The 23,217-nt window shown below is 47.2% G+C and overlaps 1 protein-coding gene across 1 annotated transcript in view; it reads left to right on the forward strand.

Moving 5' to 3' along the window:
* Positions 1 to 23,217, forward strand: part of LOC103186247 (dedicator of cytokinesis protein 4) — a 224,151-nt gene that overhangs the window by 161,492 nt on the left and 39,442 nt on the right. The window contains exons 28-37 of the mRNA XM_042335438.1: positions 38 to 113; positions 1,891 to 1,991; positions 2,295 to 2,353; positions 2,836 to 2,984; positions 6,792 to 6,877; positions 9,375 to 9,401; positions 9,664 to 9,759; positions 10,330 to 10,390; positions 12,761 to 12,854; positions 19,689 to 19,837. Coding sequence (XP_042191372.1) covers positions 38 to 113; positions 1,891 to 1,991; positions 2,295 to 2,353; positions 2,836 to 2,984; positions 6,792 to 6,877; positions 9,375 to 9,401; positions 9,664 to 9,759; positions 10,330 to 10,390; positions 12,761 to 12,854; positions 19,689 to 19,837 — 898 coding nt within the window. The remainder of the gene's footprint in view (positions 1 to 37; positions 114 to 1,890; positions 1,992 to 2,294; positions 2,354 to 2,835; positions 2,985 to 6,791; positions 6,878 to 9,374; positions 9,402 to 9,663; positions 9,760 to 10,329; positions 10,391 to 12,760; positions 12,855 to 19,688; positions 19,838 to 23,217) is intronic.

A 23,217-nucleotide genomic window follows, 5' to 3' on the forward strand; every position in this document is an offset into this window, starting at 1 on the left:
GTGACTGAGAAGCTTTGCTCTGCCCTTGTCATTGCAGTGTCATCATCACAACTATCCTGTATCTCTCCGATGCCCTCCGAAAAAACTTCCTGAACGACAATTTTGACTACAAGGTGGGCGCTTTAGTGAATTACTGTGTGGACGACTACCTGTCATTCCAAATGTGCGTCAGTGATGCGGTTTAACTAGTCAGTCACGTGAGGCGATTTCTAATGTATTTCTTCATAATGGTGATGACTCCTTTCGGTGAAATGTCGGGGATTTTTTTTTGTCAGGTTGTGTCTGTGCTCGGAAGGTAAAACGTATAGAGGGAGGGAGTGACATACGTGGGGGCAGAGTAACTGGAGGGTATGCTGACTGCAATCACTGCTCGACTAACTCAGAATATATTGTGTGTATTTTGTGGGCCAAACGTGGTAGCCAATTGCACACAGCAGTGTCTCACAAACAGTTGTGGATTTAGTGACCAAATTTAAAAGAAAATTTGGATGGATTATTACCACCAGAAAGCAATCTGCCAATCGACTAACAAGCGGTTACCTACTTACTCCTAGGTAACCAGACTCAGTTACCAGGTACTATGTTTAACAGTTGCTTTAGGGACTGTCATTATTTGCATCTCCGTTCTCAATTGGGATCTTTGTTGTAACTGAAAGACTCCAGGGTGTTGGATGGGAGCTGCACCCCAGGAAAGATACATTGGAAGGGATACAGCCAGATTCACCAGAATTATACCAGGGCTAAAAAGGTTCAATTAAGAGGACAAGTTGCGTAAACTTGGTCTCTATTCCCCTGAGTTTAGAAGGTTGAGGGGTGATCTAATTGAGGTGTTTAAAATGATAAAGAGATTTTATAGGGGAGATTCAGAGAAACTATTTCTTCTGGTGGGGGAATTCAGAACAAGGGGCATCATCTTAAAATTAGAGCTGGGCCATTTAGAAGTGAAATCAGGAAGCATTTTATCACACAAAGAGTAGTGGGAATCTGGAACTCTCTCTCCTAAAAGGCTGCGGATCCTGGATCCATTTAAATTTTGAAGACTGAGGTGGATCGATTTTTGTTCGGTAAAGGTATCAAGGGATATGGAGCAAAGGTAAATGGAATTGTACAGATCAGCCATGATCTAATAGAATAGAAGAACAGGCTCGGGGCTGAATGTCCGACTCCTGTTCTGAGGTTCCTACGTTTCGATGAATGGTTACCTGCTGTGGGTCCACACATGGTGTGCTTTCATGAGCCTCCAATTCTCCTGCTGTGCCCTGGGCTTCCACTTGATCAAACTCCTGGCCTTTGGTGGGTGTTCCTGCTGGTGCTCTCACTCTCATGGTGATTGAGGTTAGTGTGCTCGCAGTCAACTTGCACTCTGCAAAATTTTGTCCGGTTAAAAGGAAGAGATTTCTTTCTGCCAGTACCCTCAGAGCCCTGTCATGCAATAACACTGATCGGAAAGCATGCATGCTGTTTGCAGATGTGTGAACGCAGCAATGAAGGGACTTAACCATGAAAGCCAAATGGGAAGAAGGAATGAGAAGCCATGGGCCCATCACCAGCTCCAAGTTGTGGCTTCTCCGTGCAGACTTGATCCTATCACCCCCATCCTCGCCCGGCTCCACTGGCTCTCCATCTCCCAGAGGGTAGAGTTCAAAATTCTCATCTTCACTTTTAAATCCCTCCACAATTCTTGACAATCCAGTACCTTGGGACGTCCTCCTGAAGTGAAACATGCTTTACAAATGTAATTTACTGTTGTTGTTGTTGAAGGCCCTGGCCCGGGCTCTGCTTGATGCTGTGATGGTGGAACGGTTGGGTGGGTATTCTGGAGGGATGATCTGAAACGACCTTGTGATGTATCAAGTTGCGCTGAAGATAAAAGGCTTTGCTTTCTTGCAGGTGTGGGACTCATACTTCTACCTTGCGGTCATATTTATAAACCAGCCTTGCCTCCAGCTTGAGATCTATTCTCCTTCGAAGAGGAAAAAAGCCCTGGAAAAGTGAGTTGCAACCACAAGGTCTGACAAGTGTATGACTCTGATTTAATCTATAATAATAATAGTCTTTGCATTTGATAGTGCACATTACCATGTTGCTTGGGTGGATTGAGTGACCAAATTATTTTTAAAAAAAATTTTTAAACTTGAATTTTTTGACTGCCAAAGCTTTCTTGTCCAATATAACTTGTATGGGCCATTTCACAGCATACAATTCAAACAACTGTGTTTAATTTCGGGGCCAGATGTGTGGGTTGATTTTTTGTGTATAGGTGAATCACTGTACATCTCCAAACTGCATTTCAGGTACGGCGACATGAGAGTAATGATGGGATGTGAAATCTTCAGCATGTGGCAAAATCTCGGTAAGAGGCCAGTGAAGTTGGGGGGTTTAAACTGCGATTAATAATAATAATAATCCTTGCATTTGTTATTGCACCTCATAACATCTTTGGGACGTCTCAAAGTGCTTCACAGAATATATTTTAAAGTGAATTGACTGTGTATTGTGTTGGTGAAACACTACAACCAATTGCACACAGCAATGACCGAGTCGCGGATTGAGCCCATTTGTTTTTTGAGGGATTATTACCCTGGAAAGCGATCTGCCAATCGACTAACAACTAGGTTCCTACTGACTGCTAGATAAGAGTCGTGTGGAGTAAGGAAAGTTGGCCCACACAGGAATTGTATCTTGGTCTTCTCACTTGCGAGGCGAGCGTGCTAACCACTACGCTATACCGCATGATACCTCCATGTACCTTGAATTCACGTGTTGCGGTGATTCATTACTGGTCAGAGTTGAAGTCACCTGTTGCTGACTCTTTGCGCTGTGCTTGGTTTGCAGGAGAACATAAAATGAATTTCATACCTGGATTGATTGGACCTTTTCTTGAAGTGACCCTGGTACCTCAAGCAGATCTTCGGAATGTCATGATCCCAATTTTCCATGACATGATGGACTGGGAGCAGAGACGCACCGGAAATTTCAAACAGGTGAATTGATTTCCCTTCTAGAATAAAAATCATTCCCACCACTTTGATCTGCTACTTCTCCAATGTTGGATTACCCAGAGTTGAGGGTTCAACATCAGTACAGCTGTAAAGATGGTTTCTCTATGGCTCCAGACCAAATCAGCTCAGCACAACATACCCTAACCTAACTCCACCCAACCCAAGACAGCTCATTACCAGCTCAGGGTAAACCAATCTAATCACAACCCCCACCCAATCCCAACCCAACCCAATCCAACCCAGGTCACCCTCATCCAATCCATCTCAACTCAACCTCGCCCAATCCGAAACTTGCTCAGCCTTGCCCAATTCAAACTCAGCTCAGACTCACCCAATCCCAACTCAGCTCAGCCTCGCCCAATCTCAACCTAATCAGAACTGGCCAACAGCTAATTTGGTCACTCGCTGTATCAAGGTTTGTGGGACTTTTTCCTACGAATGCACAGTCACTCCCTTTGTCAGCAATTCCCCGTGAAGCTTTTCAACGCTGAAGGCGCAATCAAATAAATGTAAGGTTAATTATTGTTATCGTTAATAATTTAAAAAATCTCCTTCCCAACCCCCAATAAAGACCCGAGTTTGATTCCCAGTTGGCAAGTTTCCTTACTCCACACGCTTCTGTTTATCTACTAGTAAATAGGAATCCAGTTGCTGGTTGATTGGAGGATCGCTTTCCGGGGGTAATAATCCCTTCAAAAAAAAAACCATGACTGTTTGTGGGACACTGCTGTGCGCAATTATCTGCCAAAAAATACAGAGTCAATCCACTTTACAGTATATTGTGTGAAACACTTTGAAACATCTCAAACAATGTGATAAGGTGCTACATCAAATGCAAGGATTATTATTATTGTTACTAACAAGTCGCCAAGCTTTTAGCAACACTCTCAGTGCTGAATCAGTGCCATGTGTGTGAGCAACAGAATTGTCTGTTCTTCCGGAGCCAAATCCCTTGAAATTCATGAGGTTCCTTGAAAAGAACGACACTTCAAATCAGAACAATGTGATGCTGTGAATTTATGCTGCGTTTTACATTCCTATCATTTTCTAGGGGTTGCTCCTCCTTATCTCTGCGACCTCTAAACACCGAGCCAACCTGTCTGCCTCCTCCGTTGGGCGGACACTGGCACTCAATCCATGACAGTTTGTGGGATATTGCTATGTGCAATTGGCTGCCACGTTTTACCCACACAAAATCCAGTCAATTCACTTTACAAAATATTCTGTGAAGCGTTTTGAGACATCTCAGCGACGTGATAAGACGCTACATCAAATGCAAGGATTATTATCCTTTGGTTAAGGTATTAAACTGAGTTCTCATCTGCCTGTTGAAATGGACGTTAAGGACATCCAACTTGACCTTGAAGGGCAGATTTCCGACAATACATTGCTCCCACCGTATTGGACCCGGCTTCCCAGGCCTATTTGTCTGCCCAATGAACACCAGCCTGCATCACATCCATGTTAGATCGACTCCCAATCTTCTGTGCCCTCTTCCTGGAACTCCATCTGAGAGTCCCTCCCTCCCCATCTTTAAAATCCGTCTTAAGAGTTATCTTTGTGACTGAGCTTTCAGTCAACCCTCCCTCATCCCCCGCTCTTCCCCCCCACCCCGCCACCACACCTTGGTGATCAATCTGCTGTGTGAAGTGCTTTGAGACATCCCTGATGGAATACTGGTGGAACAGATTGAGTTTAATGTTGAGGGCTGAGTCCGCCAGTCATTGTTTTTGATTGTAAAGGAGACACGGGGTTATAACACAAGCATGTTCATTGTTCCTTGATAAAATATTCTGAGTATCCCCCTTATGTTGGAGGAAGCTACTTTTAATGGACCGAATTGTGTAATGTGCAATCCAGAGGAACTTCAAGGAGGTAGATTGTGGGTTCAAGCACCAAATAGGGACTTTGAACTCACAGACCTGGCTGATGCCCCATGGCTGCAGTGTGCTACTCTGTTGGAGATGTCATCCATCGGCTGAAATGTTAAACTGATGTCTGTCTGTTCAGGTGAACATTAATAATCCGGTTACGCTATTTTAAAAGTGAAGGGAGCTTCTCTCCTGATGTCCTGGCTAACAATCTCCCAAATAAAATTAGTTACTCACTCCATGGCTGTTTGGGGATATTGCTCTCTCCTCACTCCTCTCTCTTGGGAGAGAGGAGTGAGGAGAGAGGGAGGGAGAGGCGGTTTGAGATCCATTTCAGTTTCCGAGCAAGAAATTTCAGAAGCACCAGCTGGCTGTGAGTGGGTTTGAAGATTTACATACATTTGGAAACGCTGGTAACTTCAAATGACATTTCTTTTTCCACTCCGGTGACGTGGTTCTTATTTCTGCAAGTGTGAATTGCGTGTGGCTTAATGGAACCCAGCTCGGAAGCCTGTCTGACTGCCTACTTGCTGTGTCCACGGCTTTTAACAGTTATTTTCCACTGACGAGCATCAAGCAACCAGCCGCACAAAGTGTTGTTAAGAAGCCGGAGGAGAACAGCACATGCATTAATGCTGTCAAGCTGGAGGGGCACTAATTCTTATTCGAAGATCAAGCACGATCACCATCCAGCACACTGGCTCATCCAATGTGGACCAATAACAACAAATTGCATCTATACAGTGCCTTTCACGTTGGGAGGACGTCCCAAGACGCTGGACAGTCAGGGATTTGCACTTGAGCAGGGAGTTGGAATCAGGAGGGGTGGAGGACACGGAGGGTGGTACTAGGAGGGTGACCGAAGGCACGATCAAAGAGGAAGGTCTTGAGACGGGCCTTGAAGGAGGCAAGGAAGGGGGTGAGGCTGCCTGTCAGAACACACATCCACATCTCCATCTCCTGTTATTGACCAGACAAGTTGCCCAGACAGTGCCTTGGATTTACCGAGAGCCTGTCTGAAACCCCCACTCCGGAACCACTTCAACTGCAAACACCCTTGTGTACCTGTCCCCAGAGACAGTTTTTTAAAATATGAAATTCAGTGTTATCACTGCAGTGTTATCACTTGAGCGAAATAATTTTTTGTGTGTGCTTATTTGTGTCTGGTTTGGATTTTGTATGTGTGTACTTACTTATGTGTGTGTATGGTTGTGTGAGTGTGATGGGGGATTGTGCGTGGTGTGTGTATAATTGATTGTGTGTGATGAGCATTAAAATGTGGTTGTTGGTGATTTTTTATTTTGGTCAGTTGGGTGTCTGACACATGAGTAAACCCATCCCCATGCTTAAGAGTATCCAAATCAAGCTGAGAATTCCATGCATCCCACCCACACATGGAAATTCTAGAGATAGATTGTTGTGCACTCTCTTGTGCTTACCTAATTCCTGAGAGTATTACGAAGAACCGGAGCCAAGGCTTGGGGACATCAGAGTGTGTGTTGGGGTAACTGCTGGAGTCTAACCAGCTAAAACCGCATAGATTGCCATTGATAGCACTGTCTGGCAAGTGTTCCTGCTGCTTGTCTATATATGATCACACTACCCATTAGGGCTTTGGCTTTCAGGATTAACAGGAGCTGAGTGGGAGGATTCCCTGCCTCTAGTGAATGGTCTGCCTTTCCAAATCCTGTTGATGAGCCAGGTTGGCTGTGCTGTCAACAGTAGTGTCCTGGAATACTGCGGATCCTCCTGGCTCAGGACCCAAGTTAGAGACACCACAGAGGGCTGGTTCGATTCCGATATTCCGTTCCCAAACATGCCACCTTTGTGCCAGTTCAGCTCCAAGGTGACATGTTTGTCACACTTAGCTGACAAAAAAAACTCACTCACTCACTCACTCGCCCTTTGTATCCCTCAGGTGGAGGCGAAGCTGATTGACAAGCTGGACAGCTTGATGTCGGAAGGCAAAGGTGATGAAACGTACAGAGAGCTTTTCAACAGCATGTGAGTTCCAGCCTCTTTGATCGTTCTGCTTTATTGCGCCCTAACAGAAAAACACCTATTTAATCTGCTGTTATTTCCTATCCATTTTCTGTTCCATTATGCTTACCCTGGTTTGTGTGGGGCTGTCTGAATGGCTGATTGGGTAAACACATTGTGAGGCTTCCATTGAACTGTCCCTTGCTGGAGCAGTGAAGCCCCCTTGTCTCACTGCTGATCTGTACTCTTGTGCCATGCAGAGATTCCCAATCACTGACAGGTCATTTGTGTTGAGAGTCATGCAGGAAATGGGCAAGAGGCAACTGCCTGCTCCCTTCCCAACCACCACCTCCAACCTTGATACTTCTCCCCCTCCCCCCACCCATACATGCACTCACACGCGCACACATGCACGTGCACAGGCACGCGCACACCAAGGCAGGAGCTGTTTCCATTTCAAGCTGTTGGCCTGGCTCATTCAGTCACACTCTGGCCTTCAAGTCAGAAGGTTGTGGGTTGAAGCCCCAAATTGGGACTTGGAATCACATCGACTAACCTGACACTCCAATGCAGTGCTGGGGTTGTGTACATTGTCAGATGTGCTGTCTTACAAATGAGACATTAAACCGAGGTCCCATCTGCCTGTTCAGGTAGACGTTAACAATCCCATGGCACTATTTGAAAAGAGAAGGGAGTTTCTCCCATGTCCTGGCCAACAATCTTCCAAAATAAAATTGGTCACTCACTCCATGGTTGTTTGTGGGACACTGCTGTGTGCAACTGTTTCGCGTTTCAGCCACAAAATGTTTTGCATTTTGCCCACAACATAAACAGTCAATTCACTTTACATTATACAATAACAACAATTTATAGTGCCCTTCACGTTGGAAAGACGTCCCAAGGTGCTGGACACTCAGGGTTTTGCACCCGAGCTGGGTGTTGTGGACAGAAGGGGAAGAGAGCAAAGGGCTGGGGGGTCGGGGTGGGAGGGTGGCCAAGGGTACGATCAAAGAAGAAGGTCTTCAGATGGGACTTGAAGGACGCAAGAGAGGGGGTGAGGCAGAGGGATTGCAGGATAGTGTTCGAGACTGTGGGGGCAGGGATGCTGAATTCCCGGCCACCAATGGTTGGGCGGGAAATGCGGGGGACCTGAAGCAGGACGGTGTCCGCCGAGCGGAGGGAATGGACAGGCTGATATGGGGTCCGAGATCGGAGAAGTAGGGAGAGCAAGACCGTGGAAGGCCTTGAAGGTATATCCTGTGAAAGCATATTGAGATGTCTCAACAGCAAGATAAGGCACGGTATCAAATGCAAGGATTATTATTATTATTATTGGAGGTACTGTCGTTAAGATGAAACACTAAACCGAGGTCCCATCGGCCTGTTCAGGTGGATGTTAAAGATCCCATGGCATTATTTGAAAAGCGAAGGGAGTTTCTCTCTCCCTGTGTCCTGGGCAACAACCCCTCAAAATAAAATGGTCACTCACTCCATGGTTGTTTGAGGGATATTGCTGTGTTTGAAATTCTTCCTGTATTTGCCTACAACTCTGCCTGAATCTGTGAAGCCCTTTGGCACGTTTCGATGTGGTGATGCATTGTAAAAATACAAGTTAATGATACTACTACAACAAATAATAATCCTTTTGGTATAATGTCCTTCACATTGGGAAGACATGTCAAAAGTGCTTCACCATGAAGTGGATTTGGATCACTGATTTGTGGGTGAAGTTCTTTCTTTCCATCATAAATTATTGTGCATTTCCACTTGGTTGCTCTCAAGTGTTAAGATCGGGAGCAAAGAGCAGTCCTGAGGTTGATGTTTCAGCCCGCGGAGGGGTGCCTGGTTGCTTTTGTCATTGTAATTGCACTTGGCAAGTCATTTGACAGCAAGTACCACACGTTAGACGCCAAAATGATGGTTTGCTGCAGTTTGGTAGAGTTCATTGTGTGTCTGTGTGAGGGGGGAGAGGAGAGAGAGAACAGCAAATCCCATCTTCGTGGGAGAAGACTTGACGTGAAAAGTAATTGTGCAAAATAACAGAACGAGGGGAGGAGGGGGAAAGACGAGGAGTGTAAGAAAATCATATTGGACTGTCAGCACCATTGCTGCCATTGCTGATCCACTTGGGTTGTGGGATAATATCAGCATACTGCCTTGTAGTCATCGAAGGTGGTCGGTACTTGGCTCTCCACTGCCCTGGCATCAGACACAGCGAATCCTCTGGTGTTGAGCAAAGTGTCGAGGTGAAATAACAACCTGACTGTGCGTGTGGAATTGGTTCATCCCTGCTCCACATTCGCTTCTCCCTCAGCAATTATGCTAATTTTACTTTTTTTTATTTATATATATCCATATTAAAAAAAAGGCCCTGTTAAAATGACAAAATAAGCATAGAAGGTTGTAGCCATGACAACGCACTTTTGACGCAGAGTGCTGCCGAAAAGAGAGCCTGCCTGTGTTCATTCTTTCATGGATATTCTAAAAATTCATTTGTTTTGCCAATGCTTCCTGGATCTAGAATACCACTTTTTGGGCCTTATCCCAGGTAAGACATTCCAGGGATTATTACATTTTAGCATGTGTTGTAGATAAACCTGGTGCATGTTAAAACTTACAGTCTGTCACTTAAGTAATCATTATCCTCGATGTATTTTTCGAACTGTCTGTGGAGGACTTGAGCCAGTGAATCATCATGGCTCAGTCGGTGGCTCTGTGGGCTAACTAAACTGGGCTGGGCTGTGCTGTGCCAGCCAGCTGGTCGAGGGCAAAAAAGAAGCCCTGACAATTTTGTCCTTTTCAATCTGCAGCTTGCTGAAGAAAATCGAGAGGGAAACGTGGCGAGAAAGTGGCATTTCTCTGGTGGCTACTGTGACTCGCCTGATGGAGAGGTTGTTGGATTATAGGTAAAATCACAGAAGCGAGCCTTGTATTTTCTCTTTCTTTCAGTCTCTCTGTAGGTGTCTCTCTCTCTATGTGTGCTATTGTTGAATTTTGTTTGCGCACACACTGCTGTGTGTGTGTTTTATTTTTAAACTGAAGCATGTCGCAGTCTTCGGTGAATTATTTTCTGTTGGTAATGTGCAGAGAATAAGATTGGTGCCTTTTTGAACAGTTTAAACAACACCGGCTTGCAATCACCCGCATTTTAGGACAATAACCCCTGTATTCTAAATATTTTTTGTTTAATTTCCTCCTCACCCATTTCTCTTTCTCCTTCCTCCCCCCACAGCAAAAAAACCCTAAAGCTTCAGTTGTGTTTTCTTTCTGTGCTTCTTTCCGTTGCTTTGAGAATTGTCCTGTTGTTATGCAAAATAGATTTTTCCCCTCTAGACAGCTAAGTGTCCTTTTCATGCGGTGAGAGCTGCAAGATTGGAAAAGTGAATGTGGGTGGGGTGGGGTGGGGGTACTGGGCTGTTTGTGGGGAAAGAAAATCACCCTTGCAATCATTGTGTTTTTTTGTGTACCATTCGCAGAGATTGTATGAAAGTGGCGGAGGTTGATGGCAAAAAGATTGGCTGCACAGTCAGCCTGCTGGTCAGTATCTCTTTCCTTTACCAACTCAGTCCACAGAAAAACAGGGTACGTCATTAAGTGTGTTCGCGGTTCATCAGAATCCCATAGTGCAGTGGTTAGCGCGCTCACCTCGCAAACGAGAGGACCTGGATTCGAATCCCGAGCTGCACAAAATATTAGGCAAGTTTCCTTACTCCACACTCTTCTGTTTATCTAGTAGTAAATTGATTAGTGGAACGCTTTCTGAGGGTTATAATCCTTAAAATAAAACTGGGTCACTCAATCCACGAATGTTAGAGGAACACTGCTGTGTGCAATTGGCTACCGCGTTTCGCCCACAAGAAACACAGTCAATCAACTTTGCAATATACTCTGTGAAGCACTTTGAGAGGTTTCAACGATGTTATAAGGTGCTTTATCAACTGCAAGGATTATTATTATTTGGCGACCAGACTGTCCATCCACCCAGATACCAGCGATTTTCTTCCTCTCCCCTCAAAGCATCGCACTCCCAATCTCTCCCCCGTCACTGTGGATAAACCCCAATAGAGACACATTGGGAGAGAAATGGCAGCTTCCCAGGGGTTAGTTCATGGGTAGAGTTATAATAATCCTTAATAATCCTTGCATTTGATATAGCGCTTTTCACGTCGGGAGGACGTCCCAAAGCGCTTCACAGAACACACTGTAAAGTGAATTGACTCTATATTTGTGGGCGAACGCGGCAGCCAATTGCGCACAGCAATGTCCCACAAACAGTCGTAGATTGAAAATGACCAATTTTTAATTATTGTTTTTGGTTTTTTTGAGGGATTATTATTAGGCGTGTGGAGTAAGGAAACTTGCCCAAGGTTTCGCCCTGCCTGGAATTGAACTCAGGTCTCTCACTTGCAAAGCGAGTGCTCTAACCACTGAGCTACAGGACTCCACTATCAGAGACTTGAGACTCTCTTGCCTGTGGGTGGGCTGAGGTGATGATCCAAACAGTGAAGCAAAAAAATACCAGAAAACTATCATCCTGCAAAAAAGGAACCTTCAATTTGTTTCATTCTCCCCATTGTATTAATAATAATAATAATTGTCCTTGCATTTGATATGGTACCTTATCACATCATTGAGATGATGCAAAGTGCTTTACAGGATATACTGTAAATTGGAGTGACTGTGTATTTTGTGGGCCAAATGCAGAAACCAGTTGCGCACAGCAGTGTCCCACAAACAGTCATGGAGTGTGTGACCAACTTTTTGGGGGGATTGTTGGCCAGGACACCAGAAGAGAGAAACTCTCTTCTCTTTTCAAATAGTTCCTGGAATTTTAAAACACTAAAATAAACAAATGGATCCTTGGTTTAATGTCTCATCCATAGGACAGCGTCTCTGATAATGCAGCACAACCCCAGCGCTGCATTGGAGTGTCATCTTAGACTATACACCATTAGAGATATATTGAGAGAGAGACGGCAGCTTCTCAATGATGTGATAAGGCGCTATATCAGATGCAGGGATTATTATTATTATTAATAGTTCCCAATGTGGGGCTTAAACCCACAACCTTCTGACTCCGAGGCGAGAGTGCTAACACTAGCCAAGCTGACACACTGATGCAGGAAAGGTGTGTGTAACACAGAGTGTGGGTGGGTGGAAGGTGGAAAGAGGGACGTCCATTTTTGGGGGGAGCCAAGTGGATATGGCCTTTCTCCAGATTCAGCCCTTGTTATAGGTTGACCTGGGAGTACATCATGGTGCTAAAAATGGAATCAATATCCATTCTGTATCACATGTCCCTCACCTTGAACAGCATAAAAACACACATGCATACTCTCTCGTGCTCTGTCTCTCTCTTTCTGTCTCTCTCCCACCCACAATATATGTGGATATCGTTGGTCTCTTATTGATTCATTAAGTTGTGATTTTGAGACTGGGCATTCTACTGCGCTGCTGTTCTTTGGCCAGGTTACCTTCAGCGTTTTTTTCTTTGGCTTTTGAATCAAAGTAACTCTCCTCAAGGATCTTTCAGAACACAGGGAAACAGGAATAAGTGGAAGCTGTTTGGTTCACCGGGAGAGACTCCCTTCTCTTTTCCAATAATGGGATCCTTGCCTACTAGCCAACGATCCAATATGAAAAAATTGGTCAATTGGCTGTTTGTGGGACACTGCTCTGTGCAAGTTGACTGCTGCACTTAGCTTACAAAATGGACAGTAAATCCCATGTTTCTATTAGAAAAGGTACAGAAAACAATCACAATGAAGATTATCTTCAATTGGGGGCTGGGAGGGGATATTGTTTCAGTCAGGAGCTTAGAATTTGTGGTCCCATCAGCAAAGTGAGAAAGTTGACACTTACATATGCTTCCTTTTCCATTTTTAACCCTTTCTTGTTCATTTTCAGAATTTTTATAAAACCGAAATAAATAAAGAAGAAATGTACATCCGTTACATCCACAAGCTGTATGACTTACATTTGAAGGCCCAGAACTTTACAGGTATGTCAAGGTCTCACCCACCCACCCAGTGTCCAGGTCGCCAGGTTAGCTATACGCTCACCACTTGTTGAATCTTTTAAAGCATGTTTTTAGCCACACTTGGTGAAGAATGGAACCAATTGAGGTCCAGGGTTGAATGGAATGGGTTGTGTATGTGTGTGCATGCATATGTATGAATGCATTCTTATTTGTGTGTTTGTGTTTTCCCCCGCCCTTTCGCTACCCGTGCAAAGGGCGCTATATAAATGCAAAGTGTTGATGCATATGCATGCACTTATATGTATGTGTTTGAATGTGTTCATGTTTGTGTGTGCCTGAATGCATCTGTGTATGTGTATGCATGCATTTCTTGTTTGTTTCTGTATTCACAAGGTTTATGTTCCATGTTGTTTGCTTGTGCTTATGTGTGTGTTTGGCTGTGTTGAGGTGTGTGTGCCTGCGTGTTTGGGTGTGCACTTGTCACTCCAATTGCACTTGCGTTATTTTTAGGCAGTTCTCCTCACAGTTTAAATCATAGAGCCCTTCCCTTTATGTGAAGAAAACTGGGACTGTGTCACTGAAGACAGGAATGGGGCTATTTTGTTTTTGATCAATCTGGTAGTTTAACACAAAATGACACAAGCAGACATCCATCCCCATACTTAACAATATCCAAACCAAACTGAGAATCCCACTTACACATACAACTTCCAGAGATAGATTGTTGGAATGGAATACACACTCTCTCCCTGGGGGTACACACCTTGCTTAACCAAATTCTGGAAAATATTAGGTGCAGGTTGGTAAGAGCCAAGATTTGGGTGACCCCAGAGTGTCACTGGATGACCTGAGTTGGGTAACCCCTGGAGTCTAGCCAGCTATAATTTCATAGTTTGTCATTGATATCAAAAGGATGTCCTGTTTTATGGCAGGACAAATTGTATTGTTGATGCTGCATTAGACAAGCAACAACAACAACTTCCATTTATCTAGCGCTTTTCATGTGGGGTAGCATCCCAGAGCACTTCACAGTGGCGGAGTCTGACAACAAGCCATGGGAAGAGGGAGGGGGTGGTTGGCCATAAGTACGATCAAAAACGAAGGCCTTTAGGCGGGATTTGAAGGTGGGGAGGGAGGGGGCAAGGCAACAACAACAACAACAACAACAAGATTCCATTTATAGAGCGCCTTTCACGTCGGGAGAACGTCCCAAGGCGCTGTACAGTTGGGTCAGGACCTGAGCAGGGGGGAAATGGTCAGGGGGAAGGGAGGGAGCGAGGAGGGGGTACAGAGTCGAGAGGGGAGCTGAAGGCACGGTCAAAGAGAAGAGTCTTGAGACCGGCCTTGAAGGAGGAAAGGGAGGAGGCGGCGAAGGCACTGGGGGATAGAGTTCCAGAGCCTAGGGGCTGAGAGGCTGAAGGCCCGGCCACCGATGGTAGGGCGGTTGGGGCGGGGGATGTGGAGCAGACCGGAGCCAGAGGAACGGAGGGTACGGGCAGGTAAGTAGGGGGATAGTAGGTCAGAGAGGTAGGAGGGAGCAAGGCCGTGAATGGCCTTGTAGGTGAGGATCTTGAATTCGATCCTCTGGGGGATGGGGAGCCAGTGGAGGCGAGCGAGGGTGGGAGTGATGTGGTCCCGAAGCCTGGTGCGGGACAGTACACGAGCTGCAGAGTTCTGAATGACCTGCAGCTTGTGGAGGGAGGTGCCGGGAAGGCCGGCGAGGAGAGAGTTCCCATAGTCCAGCCTTGAGGTGATAAAGGCGTGGACCAGAGTTTCAGCAGCGTGAGGGGTGAGGTAGTGCCGTAGTCTGGCGATGTTCCGGAGGTGATGGAAGGTGGTGCCAGTTGTGGTGCGGATATGAGGGAGAAAGGACAGCTCAGGGTCGAACAGAACACCGAGGTTCCTGATCGGCTTTGAGAGGTGGAGAGTGCAGCCTTGGATGCTGATGCTGTCAGCGCCTGAGGTGCGGAGGCGCTGACGTGAGCCAATCAGGAGGGCCTCAGTTTTACGCACGTTGAGCTGAAGAAAGTTGTCTCTCGTCCAGGACTCGATGTCGGACAGGCAGCTGTCAGGACATCGGTGGTCGTGGAGTTGAGGGTAGAGGAGGAAAGGTAGAGTTGGGTGTCATCCGCATACATGTGGAAGTTAACCCCATGTCTGCGGATGATGTCACCGAGGGGGAGCATATAGAGGGTGAAGAGGAGGGGACCGAGGACAGAGCCCTGAGGGACACCGCACGAGACAGTGCAGGGGCTGGAGGAAAAGCCGTTCGTGGAAACAAAGTGAAGACGGTGGGAGAGGTACGACCTAAACCACTCAAGGACAGGGCCTTGAAGGTTGAGGTGGGAGGACAAGCGGTGGAAGAGGATAGCGTGGTCGACCGTATCGAATGCTGCCGATAGGTCGAGGAGGCAGAAGGAGCCCTGGTCGCAGATGGTCAGGATGTCATTGGTGACCTTGACCAGGGCAGTTTCTGTGCTATGGGCAGCACGGAAACCCAACTGAAGGGTTCGAATAGTGCATGGGTGGAGAGGAAAGAGCGCAGCTGGGAGGCGACAACTCTTTCAAGGACCTTGGACAGGAAGGGGAGGTTGGAGATGGGCCGGTAGCTTGATAGCTGCGACGCATCAAGGGAGGGTTTTTTCAAGGTGGGAGTGATGGTGGCAGTTTTTAAGGGAATGGGAACAGAGCCAGAGGAGAGGGACAGGTTGACGATGTCTGTGATATGTGGGGCAAGGAGGTGGAGCTGGGAGATAAGGAGTGGAGTGGGGATGGGGTCAAGGGAGCAGGTGGTGGGTTTCAGGGATAGGATGAGTTTGGTGACAGAGGATGGGGAAACGGGTACGAAAGTGTGTAGGGGAGGATGGGTAGAAGTCAGAGTGTGGGAGTGGGTGGGTGGAGGTTGGAGGGGAAGTGACCGCAGAGCGGATTCCCTTGATTTTGGATTCAAGGAAATCCAGCATCTCCTCACAGTGAAGGTTGGAGGAGATGACCTGCGCAGGGTGGCGGGGGGGACGGAGGAGTCGGGATGTGGTAGAAAACAGTAGCCTGGGGTTGTTCTTCGCCTCCAGGATTATCCTGGAGTAGAAGGACGACTTGGCCGAGGCTAGAGTGGAGCGGTAGATTTTGAGGAGGTCCAGCCAGATTTGTCGGTGGACCGTTAGGCCAGATTTGAGGCAGGTGCGTTCAGCGGCCCGCACCTGGCTCTTCAGTGAGCGGAGGTGGGTGGTGAACCAGGGGGAGGAGCGAGAGTAGGAGACAGTACGGGAGGTGATGGGGGCAAGAGTGTCGAGTGTGGAGGAGAGGGTATTGTGGAGGAGGGTGAGAGGAGAAGAGGGGTCAGTGAGGGTTGAAGGCCAGAGGGAGAGGAGTTCAGAGGACTCCAAGGCAGCGGTTAGGGATTGTGGGGGTAACTTCTTCCAGGGGCGGTAGAAGATGGTGGTGGGTCTGGTGGAGGTGGGGAGGGGCGTGGAGGCCTTGTCGGTGATAGTGACATCCGAGACACTGAGGCCCCGGGTGATCACCAAGTCGAGTGGGTGGCCGTGACTGTGAGTGGGGGAGTTGATGTGGAGGGAGAGGTTGAGCGAGGAGAGCAGGGAAGAGAAGTCCGAGGAGATGGAGCAGGAGGGGGTGAACTGCAGGTTGAAGTCGCCCAGGATGATGAGGCGATCAGAGCAGAGGCAGAGAGATGTAAGAAGTGTCGAAATATCGGAGATGAAGGTGGGAGAGGTTTTAGGGGGCCGGTAGAGGAGGAGGATTTTGAGTGGGAGTGGGCAAAGGGATTGAGGGAGAGAGTTTCAGAGTTTCGGGGCGTAGTGGTTGAAGGCCCGGCCACTGATGGTGGAACAGAGGGTACAAGGGACAAACAGGAGGCCGGAGCCTGCTGAGTGGAGGCATTGGGTAGTGGAATAGGTAAGCAGGTCGGATAGATAGGGAGGTGCAAGGACATGAAGGGATTTGAAAATGAGTGAGAGGATCTTGAAATCGATCCGTTCGGTGATTGGGAGCCAGTGGAGCCTGGCTAGGATTGGTGTGAATGGGGTGCGGACTTTTGTGCGGGTGAGTATTTGGGCGGCGGAGTTTTGAATTAATTGGATTTGGTATATGGTGGAGCTGGGGAGACCAGCGAGGAGGGCATTGGAATAGTCCAGCCGGGAAATGATGAAGGCATGGACGAGGGTTTCAGTTACATCAGTTATAAGGTATGGACGGAGGCAGGAAATGTGAGAGTGGTGTAAAAAAGCCTTCCTGGTCAGGGAACGGATGTTGGGTAGAAAGGAGAGCCCGGGATTGAACCTGACGCCTAAGTTGGGCACGGGTTTGGAGAGTCTGAGGGAGAGCTGCAGGAAGTTTGTGCTCATCCAGGCCTTGATGTCCATCAAACAAGCTGACAGGACATCTAAGGACTGTGAGTCATAGCTGGAGGAGGAGAAGTAGATTTCGGTGTCATCTGCATACATTTGGAAGTTGACCCCATGTCTATGGATGACATCGCCGAGACGGAGCATGTAGATGAGGAAAAGAAGGGGCCTAGGATGGAGCCTTGGGGTTCCCCACAGGTGACTGGTAGTTTGTTAAGTAGGATTCGAACCATGTGGGTGTGGTCCCACAAAGATGGATGAGGGAGGAGTAACGGTGGAGGAGGATGGCGTGCTCGTCTGTGTTGAATGCAGCGAGAGGTTCAAGAGGATGAGGAGGCAGAGGGAGCCCTGGTCACAGACAAAGAGGATGTCATTTGTTACTTTGACGAGTGCTGTCTCTGTGCTGTGGGCTGCGTGGAAACCAGACTGGAGGGATTTGAGTCAGGAGTTGGCAGTGAGGTGTGAGCGAAGTTGGTTTGCAAAAACTCGTTCCAGGGCCTCGGCCAGGAAGGGCAGGTTTGAAATGGGATGGTCGTTCGCGAGCTTGAAAGGGTCAAGAGTATTTTGTTTAATGAGGGGAGTGATGACAGCTATCTTGAGGGGGAGTGGGACTGAGCCTGAGGAGAGGGACTGATTTATGGTGTCTGCCAGCAATGGGCAGAGGAGGGGAAGTTGAAGAGCTGGGTGAGGAGCGGTTTGAGGAAGCAGGTGGTCGGTTTCATCTGGGTGATGGAGGATGAGAGGGAGGAAGGAGAGATGGGGGCAAAGGAGTGTAGGTTTGGGCCCATGGGAGGAGCCATGGGAGGAGGAGTGAGTGATGGAGAAGGAATGAGGTGGGGGGGAAGTGTTGGGGGACATGGGGCATGAGAAGGAGATGGACAGGCGGATGTTATCTATATTGGAGCTAAAGAAATCCAAGACCTCCTCGCACTGGATTTGATGTTAGGATTGAGGGTGTTTGATGGGGATGAGGATTAGGGCGGGTGGAAAGTGTAGCCGGGGGGGAAGCTTCGATGAGGGGCTGGGTCATCGGGGGACAGCCAGGTTTCTGTGTGCACTAGGATGTTATACTCATCCAGGATGAGGTCGTGGATGGCAAGAGCTTTGTTTAAGAGGGAGCAGATGTATTGGAGGCCGATGCGGCTTGGGGGGCTGATGGGAGAAGGGGGCAGAGGCTGAGGGAGGAGGGGTTTTGGGGAGATTGCAGATTGTGGGGGGAAAATGGCCATGGGGTTTGAGGGGGGAGGAGAGTTGGGAAGGGTGTGAATGTGTATGAAGGAGGGGGTTTGCCTCCTGGAGGCGGGAGGGTCTGCTGGAGAGAGTGGGCGATGGGACCGTCGGGGTTGCTGCTATGGCATAGAGGGGGCTAGAGGAGACAGCACCCTGGAAGGAGAGGGGGGATATCACTCATAGTCTGATTTATTAGGTTAGACAGAGCCCCAGCCTAATAAATAAGGGTTTGAGAGAGAGAGGAGAGGGGAATGTGAGAGGAGGAAGATGTCAGAGAGAAGCAGAGGCAATGCTGCTCCAGAACCTGCCAATGACCCATACACTTGCAATGAGAATCCCACAGACAGTAACCTACCTTTGGTGATTTAAAAAAAATGATTCCCATTGTGTGTTGCGGAGGTGAGCTGTCATGTGGAGTCACTTGCTATAGCCGCACTTGGAAAAGCTCGGAAATCTTCTCACGGAGTTTTGAACGTGTTGTGTGTGCTTATTGGTGACAATTTGGAAGAAACCTCTGTACAAGTTCAGCAAAAGTCACACATCTCAGCAAATTGCAGGGTTCCACTCCGCTGAACCGTTCACTGTTCAGATATGAGTAACAGACATTTAGCTGTAAATTGTAATTCTGCAGATTTCTTGGATCTATTTTGTTACCCCGCCCCCCCCCCCCCCAACAGCATCCCCTGGAAGGGAAGATAAGCGGGGTCTCCTTGGAGCTGATCTGGCTCCAAGGTGACATGTCTGCCAACGGAATATCCAAATCGAGTCAGCCCTCTGTGGCGGTTACTTGTCCGGTTCTTGAGCCAAGTGGGTCCTAGCTCATTGGCAGAATTTTGAAAGGCAGACCAGTCACTGGGGACAGGGAATCTTTCCACTCAGCTCTTCTTAACCCTGCAGCTAAAGCCCTAAAAGGCAGGATGGTCCTAGCTGGACAAACAGTGGAATAGCTTGCCAGATAATGCTCTCAGTGTCAAGCTATGCGGTTTCCAGCAGTACCCCAATGCACATTCTGGGGTCCCAACCCTTGTTTCTTGCCAACCTGTGTCTCATACTCTCTGGAATTAGGTAAGCAAGATGGTCCTTCCAGGAATAGAGTGTGCATCCCATTCCAACAATCTATCTCTGGAAGTTCCATGTGTAGGTCAGATGAATGGAATTCTCCATTTGGTTTGGAAATATGGTGATGGGTTTCCGCATGTGTCAGACATTTGGCTGACCAAAAAATAAAATTGACATTTGTTTTGACTCTTGTTCTGTAATGCAGAAGCTGCGTACACTCTGTTATTGTATGACGAGCTCCTGGAGTGGTCGGAGAGACCACTGAGAGATTTCCTTCATTATCCGATGCAGACTGAATGGCAGCGTAAGGAGACCCTGCATCTCACCATCATCCAGAACTTTGACAAGGGCAAAGTAAGTTCAACAGTTTGCAGTCGGGACGTCCGTTTGCCCAGCTGTATGATAAATTTTAGACAAAATAAAGTATCAACCAGATTAGTTGTAAATGCCACGAGGTTGATTAATAAGCTTCAAAAATCCAGAGGGGCAATTTATACACAATGCTGTGTTTTCCAGAGTCATATATTTTATAGTGCTCTGTTGATGCATTTTAAAAAGCCCTGCAACAGTTAATCAAATATTTCAGGAATAATTTATTACACTGATATAATGTCGACTTCTGTGTGAAATAATAAGCATGTGAAACTAAACATTCTGCAACCTCACTTTGATTTTAATATAACCACAGCGTAAAATATTGCAAGATCCCATTCCCATTTGTGACATTAAATAGGCTTATAGCTATTAACGCCTCGCTTTCACTTCCATTTGAGACCCAAGCAATCACTGTTCACTCAAAACAATAACATTTTATAATAGCTCCACATCCCCCACCCTGCCTTTTCCATTGGCTAGGGAATGTGAGTTTCGAAAGAATTGGGCAGTTCTTATCCTTGTCCTCACCATTAAAGCTCTCCACAGTCTTGCTCCGCCTTACCTCTGTGACCTCCTAAACCTCAGCAACCTGTCTGCTCCCTCCCCTCGGCGGGCACTGGCCTGATCCACGTCCCCTGCCCTGCCTGCTCCACAATCAGCCTTTCTGTCCTCACGCTTTGGAACGTCATCCCACAACCCTTCAACTTGACCCCTCCCCCCCACGGCCTCCTTCAAGGCCCGTCTCAAAACCTTCCTCTTAGCCCGTGCCTTCGGCCAGCCTCCCACACCCACCCACCTTGCTCTCCATCCCTCTCTGATCCCAACCCACAGTTCTTCATCATTCAGAGCCTTGGCACGTCCTTCCGACATGAAAGATGCTGAATAAATGTAATATTGTCATTGCTGCTGTTGCCTTTTGCAAACCGCTCAAAAGTATTCAATCCTTTCTTTTACTTCAATGATTTCAGCCCTCCCAACCCTGAGCACCTCATTTCCCCTTTCTCCCAGCTGAGCCGGGAGCTGAGGTCAAGTTAGTGCAAAAGTCAATGTAAATGTTGCTTCCTCCTCTTCCCTTCCCTTCCACACTGTTGTTCACTTCACAGTTTATTAAATGATCCTTGCATTTGATACAGCGCCTCATCACTTCGTTGAGATGGCCCAAAGTGCTTCACAAAATATATTGTAAAGTGGATTGACTGTATTTGTGGGTGGAATGTAACAGCCAATTGCACACAGCAATGTCTCACAAACAGTCGTGAATTGAGTGACCAAATTTTTTTTGGTGCGGTGGGGGGAAATTATTACCCCGGGATAGAGATCTGTTGATTCAAACTTGCCTTAGGTTTCTCCCCATCCAGGAATCAAACCTGGGTCCTGTCAAGGCAAGTGAACTAACCACTATGCTACAGGACTCCTTTTATCTCCTTAGATGTCTGGCTGTTTGGTTAAATCCCACGTCACTTACAGAAATGCACTGTGCAGGAGAAATGGGGCAGGCAGGCAGTCTTCATGCATGGACCTTTAAATTTATGCGTTTTGCAATGTGTTTTATTCCAACCTCTGTGTGGGTTTGTGCTGTGTGGGCAGGTGTCAGAGTATGAGAACATATCGGTAGCTAGGATACCTCCTCTCCTCTCCCCACTACTCTCCTGCCTGATTTTCACACTGGGTTCCTTTTGTTTCCTCGCTGAATCTTCTCAAACCTGGCATATGTAGAGTCTTGTAGCTTAGTGGTTAGAGCACTTGCCTCGCAAGTAACCTGGGTTTGATTCCCAGGCAAGGTGGAACGATGGGCAAGTTTCCTTACTTCACACGCCTCTGTTTACTAGCAGTAAGTAGGAACCCGATTGTTAGTCGATTGGCGGATCTCTTTTCCGGTGGTAATAATAATCTTTTTAAAAAAATAGTTTGGCCACTCAATCCACGACTGTTTGTGGACACTGCTGCGTGCAATTGGCTGCCAGGTTTCGCTCACAAAATATACAGTATATTCTGTGAAGCGCTTTGAGACGTCTCAAAGACATAAGGAGCTATACCAAATGCAAGGATTATTCTTATTCTTATTTGTATGCTTCCTATACAAATCTGAGGGGTGGGTAGGCAGATGGGCGAAAGATCACAGAAATCCCTAGGGAGACAGTGGAAGCAGAGAGTGTCAATTCATTCAACGACAACAAAATTACCTTTGTTTAGGTCCTTTCACGTCGGGAGGACGTCCCAAAAACAACAACAACAAGATTACATTTGTATAGCGCCTTTCACGTCAGGAGGACGTCCCAGGAGGGAACTGGCAGGTTGGTAGGGGGTTAGGAGGTTGGAGAAGTAGGGGGTGCAAGACCGTGGAGGGCTTTGAAGGTGAGAACCAGGATCTTGAACTGTATCCTCTGTGTGATGGGAAGCCAGTGGAGTTGGGTGAGGATGGGGGTGATAGGGACGTGGTGCCCAGTGCGGGAGAGGACACGGGCTGCAGAGTTCTGGATGATCTGCAGTATGTGGAGGGAGGAGTTGAGGAGGCTGACAAGCAATGAGTTTGCATAGTCGAGCCTTGATGTAATGAAAGCAGCCTGCGGTGTGAGACAGTGTCGGAGCTGGGCGACATTGCAGAGCTGGGGAAGGCAGAGCGGGTCATGGCGCAGATGTGGGATAGAAAGAATAGTTGAGGGGAAAATAAGACCCCAAGGTTCTAGACTGGCTTAGTAAGGTGGAGTGTGCAACCATGGATGCTGATGCTGTCAGCACCTGAGGTGAGGAGGCGCTGATGGGAGACAATCAGGAGAGCCTCGATCATGTTGACGTTCAACTGAAGAAAGTTAGCTCTCATCCAGGACTTGATGTCTGACAGACATTCTGTCAGGACAGCAGTAGTCCTGGAGTCAAGGGTGGAGGCAGAGAGGAAGAGTTGGGTGTGGAAGTTGACCCCATGGCTGCGGATGAAGTCACCAAGAGGGAGCATATAGATATTGAAGAAGAGGGGGCCATTAGTATTTTAAATACAAATTAGATAGATTTCTTTTAGAATATAATATTTGGGGATACAGTATATGAGTAATTCGACATATAGTAAGTGTAGTATCCTTGCAAGAACCAGGCAACTTTGCATCTAAGGATCCCAAAGCTTTCCACTCTGTTTTAGACTAATCCATGCAGAATTAATTGTTGTCAACATCTCCATTATTGGAGCATGCAACTACTAGGATAGTACAAGGCAAACTAGATGGACCTTAGTTTTTCTTTCGGTAGGAATTCCTATGTCCCTAACCCTTGCATTTTACAAATTGCTAATTTTTTTTGAAAAAAATCACAAAGATCAACTGGCTCCGGCCTCCTGCTTGTCCCTCTTGCCCTGCGTTCCACCTTCG

Source organism: Callorhinchus milii, unplaced genomic scaffold (assembly GCF_018977255.1).
Source record: "Callorhinchus milii isolate IMCB2004 unplaced genomic scaffold, IMCB_Cmil_1.0 Scaffold5, whole genome shotgun sequence".
NCBI classification, from domain to species: Eukaryota; Metazoa; Chordata; class Chondrichthyes; order Chimaeriformes; family Callorhinchidae; genus Callorhinchus; species Callorhinchus milii.